The sequence below is a fragment of the Cebus imitator genome, unplaced genomic scaffold, assembly GCF_001604975.1.
Source record: "Cebus imitator isolate Cc_AM_T3 unplaced genomic scaffold, Cebus_imitator-1.0 Scaffold584, whole genome shotgun sequence".
NCBI lineage: Eukaryota > Metazoa > Chordata > Mammalia > Primates > Cebidae > Cebus > Cebus imitator.
The window spans coordinates 117,858-131,075 of NW_016107899.1; the positions used below are offsets into that span (position 1 = coordinate 117,858).

The 13,218-nt window shown below is 41.6% G+C and overlaps 1 protein-coding gene across 1 annotated transcript in view; it reads left to right on the forward strand.

Annotated features, from left to right (window-relative positions):
- The window catches only part of SPIDR (scaffold protein involved in DNA repair), a 156,741-nt gene that overhangs the window by 81,948 nt on the left and 61,575 nt on the right, over positions 1 to 13,218 (forward strand). Inside the window, exon 3 of the mRNA XM_017516401.2 lies at positions 3,247 to 3,387. Within this exon, the coding sequence (XP_017371890.1) occupies positions 3,247 to 3,387 (141 nt within the window). The remainder of the gene's footprint in view (positions 1 to 3,246; positions 3,388 to 13,218) is intronic.

A 13,218-nucleotide genomic window follows, 5' to 3' on the forward strand; every position in this document is an offset into this window, starting at 1 on the left:
ATTTCTCATTTTATTTTTTTCTCTAGTGATTAGAAGGTTATATTCCCTGTTTCTGTTCTTTGGTGATTATCCTTGAAATGGTATCACATATACTATTCTTAAGTTAATATCTTAACTCCAGGCTTAGAGTGATATAAGGACTTCAGAACACTTGAGCTCCAGTCACCCCCCGTTTGATTTCCTTGTTATCCATTTTCAGTTTTTCAACTCTCTACACATTTAATATTACTGATTATGTTGTTATTCTATCCCACTATACTTATTTTGGGTTTGTTTGTATTTTTGCTGATTAGTTCTTCCTGTATCTCAGACCTTTATTCCACGATAATTTCCTTATTCCTAAAGTACATAATTTAGAAATCATTTTGTTTTTTGAGACAGGGTCTCACTCTGCCACCCAGGCTGGAGTGCAGTGGCACAATCATAGCTCACTGCAATCCCCAAACTTTTGGGCTCAAGGGATCCTCCCATCTCAGCCTCATGAGTAGCTGAGACGACAGGCATGCACCACCACACCTGACTAAATTTTTTATTTTTTGTAAAAACAGGGTCTCACTTTGTTGCCCAGGCTGATCTCAAACACCTGGGCTCAAGTAATCCTCCTGCCGCAGCCCCCCAAAGTGCTGGGATTACAGGTGTCAAACACTGTACCTGGTCTAGAAATCATTTTAGTAATTAGTAAATACTTCAGGTTCTGTAGGTAGAAAATCCTCCTAGTTTTTCTTTGTCTAAAAATGTCCCAGGCCAGTGCTGGTGGCTCACACCTATAATCCTGACACTTTGGGAGTGTAGGTGGGTGGATCACTTTCTGAAGTGGGTGGATCACTTTAGACCAGGAGTTCGAAACCAGCCTGGCCAACATGGAGAAACCCTGTCTCTACTAAAAATACAAAAATTAGCCAGCTATGGTTTGGGGTGGGGGGCACCTGTAATCCCAGCTATTCAGGAGCCTGAGGCAGGAGAATCGCTTGAACCCAGAAGGTGGAGGTTGCAGTGAGCCGAGATTGCACCACTGCACTCCAGCCTGGGTGGCAGAGTGAGACTCCATCTCATAAATAAATAAGTAAATATTTTTTTTTAAAGTCCTTAATTTGCCATCATTCTTGAAAGGAGTTTTGCTGATATCATTCTGAGATGGCTTTCAGAATTCTGAAAATAATCCAGTCTTCTGGCTTCATTCATTGCTCTTTAGAAGGTTGATTTAAGTCAAATTTGTATTCCTTTGCAGATGTGCTGTCTTCTAAATCTTCTCATTGGGTGTGCTTTTAAAATCTTATTTGTGTACTTCTTGCTTTTAACAACTCATAGTCTTTTATATTCTCTAGTTTCATTACAGTGAGTATGTTAGTTGGATTTCCATTTAGTTGTTCTGCTTGGTGTTTGTTTGTTTGTTTGTTTCTCCCTTTGTTTTTGTTTTTGAGAAAGGTTCTTGGTCTGTTGCCCAGGCTAGAGCACAGTGACATGATCACAGCTCACTGCAGCTTCAACCTCCTGGGCTCAAGTAATCCTCCCACCTCAGCCCCTGAAGTATTTGGGACTATGGGCATGTACCACCACACCCAGCTAACTTTTTTTTATTTTTCCTAGACACAAAATCTCACTACATTGTCCAGCCTGGTCTTGAACCCCTCAGTTCAAGTGATCCTCCCACCTCAGCCTCCCAAAGGGCTGGGATTACAGGTGTGAGCCACTATGGCCAGCCCTACTTGGTATTTGTTTTTCTTCCTGTATCTTAGATCAGTTGGGAAAATTTCTCAGTTACTATATCTACATATTATTGCTTCCCTTCCTCTGTCTTGTTTTTCTGAAATTCCTATTAGACACATGTTGGACCTTCTCACTTTACTCTATTTCTGCACCTTCTCTCATGTTTCTTTCTTCTTAGCTCTCAAGCTATATTTTAGGTAATTTATTTAGATTTATACCTTAGATATCATATATACACTCTTCAGATGCATATAGCCATTTGTTACACCTACTCAATGAATATTTTTGTTTCAACAAATGTAGCTTTCATTTTTGAAAATGTAGTTTCATCCTTCCTCAAATCTATCAAGTCATTTTATGTAGTTTCTTGTCTCTTATCCATATTTTGGGGACTTTTAACCTTTTTAAAACAGTTATTCTATATTTTCTATCTGTTAATTCTAATATCTCAAGCCCTTAGCAGGTCTGTTGTTATTTCTTTGGACTATTCCCACATGACAGTTTGTTTCTTTGTGTTTGATTTTTATTTGAGCATATCTTTGTTTGGCCTTACTCCGTGGTGAACTAGCAATCCAAGTAAATATGCTTTCTTTCAGACAGGATATATTTTTGCTTCTCTTGCAATCCACCGGGCCCTGTGGGCCTGGAAGACGTCATTAAGAAGTCTACAATTCTTGACCCTTTTGCCAAGGCAGCACTTAAGGCTCCTGGCTTCATCCGTTCTCTTCTAACATGTACTTTTCTTTACATTCTTATCTTTAGAATAGTTTTCATGTCCATTTTGTGATGTTATTTACTGACTATAATTTCTTCAGGCTCCATGAAATGTTTTCTGAGAATGTGTCATTTTGTGATAAATAAGACTTCATTTACCTCAGTTATAAAATGAGAGGATTAGAAATTCAGTCATAAATAGGCTTTTATGTAAACCATCTTCTGAACTTAAAAACTAGAGGGAATCCCATTGTGTCACTGGCCTCTCCATCATGGCGGTGTTGCTGCAAGCTGGGACACTAGGTTTTATCCTGCTGGGATATGCATGTCTCTAAAATGCGTAGTGTCTCAGAGAAAGCCTCTTATTGTTGTTCTCATCATAATGTTATCCTGCAGCTTTCCTTAGTATTGAGCATCCACACAAAACAAATATTTCTTTCATGGGAAACAGGGTAAAAAATGAGAAAAGGACACTCTGTATCTAGGTAATATAGTTGGTTTAAAAAAATTATCATCTTAATGTATTTTTCAGCCATATTTGACTTAGGTTTTAGTTTCATGCCTATGAATGGTAGTTCAAACACCTGCCTGCACACGTGCAGAAAGCATGTCTTGAATCCAACTTTTTTTATCCTGACTAACCCACTTAAGAAGATCACTACAGTGGATATCTTTTTTTTTCTTGGTTTTTCTTTAATTTATTTAAATTATGTTGACCAGTCACCGCAGTATATAGTGGTTTTCTAATGAAGAAGAGGGAAGTCTTGATCTCTGTATTAATCCAAACTGCCTCCTCAAAGAACAAATGTGAACGCTTTTTTACAGAATCTGCCTTCTAGTACAAGATGCCTGTGGAATGTTCGGTGAAGTACACTTGGAGTTCACCATGTCGAAGGCAAGACAGTTGGAAGGGAAGTGTTGCAGCCTGGTGGGAATGAAGGTTCTACAGAAAGCCACCAGAGGAAGGTGAGAATGTGTATCCAGTTTGCTACAGTGCTTGGTTCCTTTTATTAGTCTTTTCTCTCGAATTCTATTTTTTTTTAATTTATTTAACTTTAGGTGCATACTGTATCTGGCATTTCTCCCCATGTTATGCCTCCCCACCGCCCACTGTCTCTCCCCTACCCACCCCAACTGCCCCCAGTGTGTGATGCTTCTCTCCCAAAGTCCATGTGTTCTTGTTGTTCAACACCCACCTGCGAGTGAGAACATGCGGTGTTTGGTTTTCTGTTCTTGTGTCAGTTTGCTGAGAATGATGGTTTCCAGATTCATCCAAGTCCCTACAAATGACACGAACTCATTGTTTTTTATGGCTGCATAGTATTCCATGGTGTATATGTACCACATTTTCTTTGTCCAGTCTATCATTGATGGGCATTTGGGTTGGTTCCAGGTCTTTGCTATTGTACACAGAGCTGCAATGAACATACATGTGCATGTGTCTTTATGGTAGAAAGATTTATAGTTCTTTGGGTATATGCCCAGTAATAGGATTGCTGGGTAAAATGGAATTTCTATTTCTAGATCCTTGAGAAATCGCCACACTGTCTTCCACAGTGGTTGAACTAATTTACACTCCCACCAACTGTGTAAGAGTGTTCCTATTTCTCCACATCCTCTTCAGCATCTGCTGTCTCCAGATTTTTTAATTACCACCATTCTAACTGGTATGAGATGATATCTCAATGTGGTTTTGATTTGCATTTCTCTAATGACCAGTGATGATGAACATTTTTTCATATGTTTGTTGGCCTCATATATGTCTTCTTTTGAAAAGTGTCTGTTCATATTCTTTGCCCACTTTTGAATGGGATTGTTTTTTTTATTGTATATCTGTTTTAGTTATTTGTAGATTCTGGTTATTATCCCTTTGTCAGATGGGTAGATTGCAAAAATTTTTTCTCATTCTGTTGGTTGCCAATTCGCTCTAATGATGGTTTCTTTTGCTGTACAGAAGCTCTGAATTTTAATTAGATCCCATTTGTCTCTCTTGGCTTTTATTGCCAATGCTTTTGGTGTTTTAGTTATGAAGTCCTTGCCTATGCCTATGTCCTGGATGGTTTTGCCTACGTTTTCCTCTAATGTTTTTATGGTATTAGATTTTATGTTTAAATCTTTAATCCATCTGGAGTTAATTTTAGTGTTAAGGTGACAGCCTCTGACTTGCCGGTCAGATGCACTTTCTGGGTGAAGCAGCACCCCTCCCCACCTCGGTCTGCCCTGAATGATCTTTGCTGTCCATCGGACCAGACCTGTTGAAATGCACCTGGTACCTCGGTTGGAGCTAGGACATCTCTGGATTTCTGCGTCTCTCTCGCTGGGAGTTGTGCGCTGGAGTTGTATCTATTCAACCATCTTGGATCGACTCCCCTCTAATTCTGTTTTTAAAGGTAATAAACCAGGACCCTGGAGTTTGCCTGTAAAACAAGGCCAGAAGTTGAGTGAAACCTATAAAGTACCTTTAGGGGAAGAATTATAATTGACAACAAAAAGAATTAGGCAGATTTAATGATTCATAATTTTATTTAAAATAAGATTAAAACATTATACATGTGTTTTAATTATGAAGATTTGTCTTTTGTGTGTTTTCCTAGCTGTAACAATAAAGCATCTTTGGGTGGTAGGTTGTATAAATGAAAATCTAATTTAGTGAAAAAACATTTTGTGAGCTTTAAGCAAAATTCTTAAGATGTCATGTCTTTGCACTTTCCATAGTAAGCAAGCTTTGTTCCCTGCCAGGTTTCGTGGCACCTCACCCTAAAATGTTGTTTTTGATAGGCAGAGGTGGAGTGTTACAAAGATCTGGCCTATCTGTGCCTGTTAAATCTCCAGTAATAATCCTAATCTATGAATTAGGGGAAAAAGGAAACATTTTTAATGGAACTATCCAGTCATATAGTGAATTGGGGGTTTTCTCAATCTTCTTGTTACATTTCTTTCTTTAAATAGTGTGTTACTTTACCTCTCGTTGATGTTTTATTTAATTATAGTAACATCTGAGCTATAACAGTATCTGAGGAAAAAAACTCCCATTCTGAGTGTATGATATTCTGCTTTTGGAGCATTTATTGATAGCATCCACCAGTAGTTTGCATCATAACCACTCTGGCTGTGGCCATTCTAAATGGTGAATGTTTAGTGAGCATTTCTTTGACTGACCTCAGTAGGCATTTAGCTCTCCCACAGGCCTTGACTTTGAGTGCCGTCTGTCTTTCATGTGGCACCATACTAGTGAGTGACAGCTCTTCCTAAGAGCTTATTTTCCTGGGAGACATATATTTCATAGACGTATCCCCATAAGCCCTGAGAAGATAAAAACACAAAAGCACATTTTTATTGATCTGTATAACTATAGTGTTTTGTTTTGTTTTGTTTTGTTTTGTTTTGTTTTGTTTTGAGATGGAGTTTTGCTCTTGTTGCCCAGGCTGGAGTGCAATAGCACAATCTCAGCTTACTGCAACCTCCACCTCTTGGGTTCAAGCAGTTCTCCTGCCTCAGCCTTCCAAGTAGCTGGGATTACACGTATACACCACCACACCCGGCCATTTTTTTGTATTTAGTAGAGATGGGTTTTCACCATGTTGATCAGGCTGGTCTCCAACTCCTGAACTCAGGTGATCCACCCACCTCAGCCTCCCAAAGTGCTGGGATTACAGGCGTGAGCCACCACACCCAGCCAGGTATGTTTTATAATAAATGCTTCCTCTTGTTTATAAACAGGCAGCTGTATTATAACTTAATTGCATTATGTATTTGGGGAATGCTATTTGTCCAGATACTTGGAAACCATGTCTAGATACAAGAAAAGCTTGATTGGGTCACATGAATCTTACCCTTATTAACACTGAACCTCATTTTAGTCCTCATTAGAATATTCATTGTAGGCCAGGTGTGGTGGTTCACCCTTATAATCCCAGCACTTTGAGAGGCTGAGGCAGGCTGATCACTTGATCATTTGAGGCCAGGAGTTTGAGACGAGCCTAGCCAACATGGCGACACCCCGTCTCTACTAAGAAAAAAAAAAAAAAAAAAAATTAGCTGGCCATGGTGGCACATGCCTATAGTCCCAGCTACTTACCCTGAGGCACAAGAATTGCTTGAACCCTGGAGGCAGAGGTTGCAGTGAGCTGAGATTGCACCACTGCACTCCAGCCTGGGAGACAGAGTGAGACTCTGTCTCAAAAAGAAAAGAATATTCATTGTAAACATTTCAGATTCACAGTCATCTGAGGAGTAAGCATAGTTATGGTAACCGTCAGTACCATTTAACCATCAATGCCATTTAGAGGGGAGGCCTCTTTGACTCGGCTCCCACCCACCTGAGCCTAGCAAGGACATGACAGGGCTCCCGCCACAGGATGTTCCAGCTGTCAGGCGTCCTGGTGTGCTCCAGGCCAGAGGCAGCTGTTCTGGCTGGAGACTGCAAGACATAGCATCTTATGGAAATACTGCTGGGGAAGGACACAGCCAGACAGGACCCAGGAATCTTTGACTCTCTAAAGTTCTGGTCTTTTCACCATTCGTCTTTACAGCCATACATGTACCTAATATTTAACCTAGTTTTTGTGGCTGTAACTAGAAGCCTAACCACCATCTATAACATTTACATGGGAAATGTTTTTTTTCCATGGGAAATGCATTGAGTATTCCAACCAATTCATTTACTGATAAACGTTTGAATCTCCTTCCATGTTAACATTGGCGACTAAATATTTGATGCTTTTTTAGATTGGGATTAATTTCTTTATTTTATGTATTTATTTTTATTTTGCCATGCAAGCATCCAAATAAATGTTTAGATTGTGTTTTTGTTCTTTTGGAAGCTATATTTCTTCAAAACAAATTATTAAATCGTTTTGGAATGCAGAATGTTATAATTGCCTATTAGTGACATCATTCATCCATCCATGGCCCAGTAAACACAACATTGTCTCTCTTTTTTTTTTTTTAATGAATTATCATGTTTCATAGCAACTCTTGTAAACTTTAACAAAATACACTTCTCATAAACCTTAACAAAATATGCTTACTTCCCAAAATTCAAGCTAAAATGATTAATTTTATAATTGCAGTATCTAAGAAAGAAAATACCCTTTTCCCAATTGGAAGATAGTTGTATGTTTGAGCTAAGTCACAGAGCCTTTTGGATTTGGCCTACCAATTTCATCTGATCCACAGTTCTGGTGATAGAACATCACTCAGCCCTACCTGCTATTGAAAGGCCGTGTTGCAGGGGACTCATGACCACAGAGCTACCAGCCAGACACACATGCTGCCAGACACCTATGCAGGGAGCACCATTCCTGCCAGCTGCTTTGGTCCAGAGGCTTGCAGGAAAACAGCGACATAGCTTTTGTTTCTCTGACAGACTAATTTTTCGGATTTGAGTGTCTGTCAACTGATCAGAGGAAGAAGAGTTAGAAAAACAGCCTGAGCTTCAGTTTGAAAACTGTGCAGTTTTCACAACAGTGCCAGTGTGATGTATGCTCACCGCAGGACGTGCAGCACAGCCTGTGCTTCCTTCCTCTCCAGGGCACTCGTGCTATTTATTCCTCCGTGACTCTGTGTTAAGGGACCCCCAATCTCTGTCCTCCCAAGTGGTCTGTGCGACACTTTAGTAGGCCAAACAAGCTGAGAAGTCACATGGCTTTGGTGTCATAATTCTGTGTGCGAACTTTATTTTTTTTATTGCTGTTTATTATATGCTTTTGTTTTTATTTGCCAGGGCAATACTCAGAAAAAAACAAAAAAAAAGAAATTCCCTGAAATATGTTAACCTATCATAGGTATGGAAACTATAGCTAGCAAATTCTTTTGGGGGGAGTGGGGAAAGGGGACCTCTTTCAGTTCAAAAATCTACTGGCATTTATTTCCCAACTTGTTAAAACAACCAATGAGTCCAAAATATATTATTAATTTATAGGTACTATTTTCTGTAGACCTCTTGAAGGTCCCTTTTACAGTAATGTACTGGAGAAGCTCATATTGAAGAGCATTTTGTTCATACAACACAGAGGGTGCTGTCCGAGTATGGAGAATGACAAAGGAAGCAACTGACATGGTCTTTGACCTTGAATTGCGTCTCTTTCAACCCAAAACAGGACAGGCAGAAGTATTAGAGCAGTTGATGATTCAATTCAAAAATCTAGTAGATCTTAGCTGACTGATCTCAGAAGGTTTCATGAAAGAAGTGAGAACAAATGCTTTAAACATCTTGATCTGGCAGAAAGAAAAGTGTCTCCAAATTGGTGAGATGTTATCTGTGAAGACAAATGTAGGACTGAGAGAGAAAGAGAGAGATGCAAAAGGGGAAGTAAGACGGTTTATTGAAAAGATAATATGGCCAGGCACAGTGGCTCATGCCTGTAACCTAGCACTTTGGGAGGCCAAGACGGGCAGATCACTTGAGCTCAGGAGTTTAAGACCAGCCAGGGCAACATAGTGAGACCTCCATCTCAAAAAAGAAAAAAAAAGGAAAAGAAAGAAAGAAAAGAAAAGAAAGTTCACTCACTTATTCAGTAAATATTATTTAGTTCCTCTTTGTACTATGCTTCTAGCTAGTTGCCATGGCATTGAGCTATGTGCCAGATTTGGGGGATTTATGCCACACTGGAATATACTGACGTATAAAGTCTGTTAGATAAAGCCTAAATCCTATTAGGGATTTTGCATTGATTCCAGAGAAATAAGGGTCAATATGAGTTTTTGAGTGAAGAAGAGAAGAGGTCATAAACATGAAAATGGAGTATAAGACTGTCATTACTCCTGTACGTATAATAGATGGGAAATGGAGGGAGAGATTGGGACAGGGCCACAAGGCTGGAAACTTCCCACAGTTGAAGGAAGGAGAACAGAAAACTGGTACATAGGGAGCTCTCAGGAGCTGTGGCACATGGTAGGAACACAAAATAGCCCACTTCCTCCGTACCCAGAGCAGCATGGGAGCCGTCGCGGGGGGGGGACTCAGAAGGATAGCTGGTGACGCGGTACCACCTGGCAAGCCTCCACACAGAGAAGAGGCTCAGAGCAGCCACCTTGGAGGGGGTGCAGAGGGTGGGGTAAATGTAGAAGCTGTGGAGAAAACAGGAAAGGCATGGGCTAAGGACTAGAATGGAAGGGAGGAGGAAAGCTCCCAGGCCCACATAGCCATTTCATCCCATGGGGAGTGAAGACAGGGCGAGGACCACTGCCGTGGTCAGCTTCCATGACAGGGTTAGTGGAGGAAGTGCATTTCAGAGAATTAGCCAATTGAGAAGCTATTGTCTAAATACCAGCTCTCATTTTTATGGCAGCAGATTAAGTGGTGATAAGCTTTATGGCAGAAGCCACACTCAGTCAGTATGCTCAGAAATTAACCAATCTGAGTCAGGATAGAAAGTTTCTTTGAAGCCCCCAGTGGGATTCCCAGCCCACTGCCCTGCTAGCCTCTGCACTAGTTTCCTGGGCTTTATTTAAGCCCCTTTTCCCTCATAGGCCAGTCTCATGCTGCACCCTGATTAAGGGCTCGGCACTGTCTCCCTCATCTCCTTCTGCAGCTACCACCAGGTCCCCTTTCCTCTCCACTGCAAGCACCATGGAGGTCAGGTGCAGCTCACTCTGGTGCCTGTGCCTAGGGCTGTGTGGGATGTCTGCTGACCTGTGGTCCAACATAGACACATGTTTTAATGTCAGTGAATGATGTCATAGGTATGGGTTTGAGTGTGTCCCTTTTTTTGATTAATAATATGAGAACATCATGACATTCATATGAGGAGCCCTCCCATGCATCATAGATGTATCATACAGGGGCTGCCCTCCAGTGCTGGCCTATGCCAGGTGCTCACCTCCCCCCATCCCCTCCAGTGCTGGCCTGTGCCACATGCCCACCTCCCCCCATCTCCTCCAATGCTGGCCTGTGTCACATGCCCCCCTGCCTCCATCCCTTCCAATGCTGGCCTGTGCCATGTGCTCACCTGCCTCCATCCCCTCCAATGCTGGCCTGTGCCATGTGCCCACCTGCCTCCATCCGCTCCAATGCTGGCCTGTGCCATGTGCCCACCTGCCTCCATCCCTTCCAGTGCTGGCCTATGCCATGAGCCTGCCTGCCTCCATCCCCTCCACTACTGGTCCGTACTAGGTGCCCACATGCCCCCACCACCTCCAGTGCTGACCTGTGCCATGTGCTGTCTGGGCTCTGAGTCTAATGGACCTATGATGCCTTCATCATCATCACAACTGTAGGGTGTCCGACAGTCAGTGAGGGTGTGTCAATTGCATGCCCAGTCACCGTATTTCACACTTGCCTCCTGGTTGGTAGGCTCCCTCCGGGCAGGTGCTGTTTCTCATTCACCATTATATTTCCTGTAGATAGCAGAATTTCTGATACATGATAAGCAAATAATTTGTATTTGTGGGATGCACATTAGGTATTTTCTTGGGTTAATCTTAGAACTTTTCTCAGCAAGATTTAAATGTGTATTTTTATACTTCATAAGCATAATTTTTGGAGCTCAATTTTGGCAATAAGGGTAGAGACCTGTTTGGTGCCAGGGTCTGTGTGCAGTGCAGGTGACAACCCACACTAGCTATGTGCCTCTGGACACAGAGCCTTGGTGTCTTCGCTAATCTAAGGGGAAGTTAACATGGGCATGCAGGGAAAGCACTTTATCATGGATGGCAAGAGTGTGAGTGTTCATTATTAATTTTCACAGGAAAAAAATGTTGTATACATTGTGCTTTCCTTTTTCCTTTTAGTCTTCACAAAAGTGAGTTACAGAGGAGGAGGCTCTGTATCCCTCCGGTGTTACAGAAGAGGGCCTGTGACAGAGGTAGAGTGACTGGCCCAGGGTCCACCAGCCAGCCCAGCTGTGACTGGGCAGGATTCTGGGGCCTTCAGTTTCCCACAGAGCCCATCATGTTCCATCCAGCTGAGTGAGACTGGCATACACCAAAGTGCTGGAGAGGGAACCCTTAGGAATCATTCTACACAAGTTTACTGGGCTGGGTTATTTATTGGAGAATCATTTCAAAGGCTCCTTTAACAGGAAATATGTAGTGGTAGGAGCTCTCCTCGGGTAAGAAACTTCAATAGTAATTTCCCTTCTTTGATTTTCCTTCTTCAAAAAGGCCACTCTTTTAAAAAGCCACACACTTCCCTCAGGGTTTGAGGTCCAGAATCTCTTTCTTAATTGCTGTGCTTAGAAACCCTGCTTCAAGGGACATTTCTAAGAATTCTTTCATGATTTTGAAAAATAAATTTGTTCCTGGTGACTTCACTAAAGTTCCTGAAAGGAGAATGAAGTACCGCTTAAGAGAGAATCCTGGGCCCTGCACAGTGGCTCACACCTATAATCCCGGCACTTTGAGAGGCCAAGGTGGGCACTTCACCTGAGGTCAGGAGTTGGCGACCAGTCTGGCCAATGTGGCAAAACCCTGTTTCTACTAAAAAAATTTTAAAAATTAGTCAGGCATGGTGGTGTGCACCTGTAATCTCAGCTACTCAGGAGGCTGAGGCAGGAGAATCACTTAAACCCAGGAGGTGGAGGTTACAGTGAGCTGAGATCATGCCATTACGCTCCAGTCTGGGCAACACAGCAAGACTCTCTCTCAAAAAAAAAAAAAAAAAAAAAAAAAGATTGCTGAATTTTAAGACCAGGGCTGCTCAGAGCAGCAGTAGACACCTCCTACCTGAGCAGCATGCTGTTACTTCAAGCCCTTCATCAATTTGGAGGCATGTTTTGTGTTTTCTTTATACTTTTTTTTCTATTTCTGCCAAATGTTACCTCCCACTAGTATTTTAAGTCAAAATTAAATCTTTTTATTGTCCTTTAAGACTGGATATTTTGGCCAATATTTAACTATTGTTCGGGGAAGGATAAATAACAGTAAAACAGTGAATAGAAATTCACGTAACCAACTGTTTTCAAGATTGTATCCCCTCTTCTGATAATCAGTACCTGGGCATCAGCTTTTCCTGGCTGTTAATATTGTGAATGTTTTGGTTTTGTGTTCTGATGTACTTTTCTCTTGACATTCTCTCTTAGACTTTCTTGTGTATTTGTTCTGTTTACACCCCTTATTTTATGGCCATGGTGTTCTCTAATTCGGGGGGCGTGTGGGCACTCTGCACGTATCGGAAAGGGCTCTAAACTTGGTATCAAGAGACCTGAAATGTATTCCTGGCTGTGTTCCCAGTACCAATAGAGGTGGCCCCGATTTGTCAGAAAATGAAAAGACTGGACCAAATGACCTTTAAGCTTCTTCAGAGTTTGAGGTGACTTTTCCCTTTCAGGGTTAGTAGGGTTGGGCTTTCTTTTACCTTTGTACAAATAAACACTTTTTTCATTTGAATGCCTTTGCTTAAAGGAGAGGTTGAACCTAAGCATTTTTTTTAACAGATACACTCAAAAGCTTGCCATCTATTTGCCAGATGTGTAACATGCATCTTTGATTAAGCATAATAAAAAAATAATTGAAGTATCTCTTTGTAAGGTCTTCTGCTAAAATAATATGGGGTTTTTTGTTTTGTTTTTGTTTGTTTGTTTGTTTGTTTTTGAGATGGAGTTTCACTCTTGTTGCCCAGGCTGGAGTGCAGTGGTGCGATCTTGGCTCACTGCAACTTCTACCTCCCAGGTTCAAGCGATTCTCCTGCCTCAGGCTCCTGAGTAGCTGGAATTACAGCAGCGCTACACCACGTCCAGTTAATTTTTAAAATATTTTTAGTAGAGACAGCATTTCCCCATGTTGGCCAGGCTGGTCTTAAACTCCTGAGTTCAAGTGATCCACCCACCTCGGCCTCCCAAAGTGCTGGGATTACAG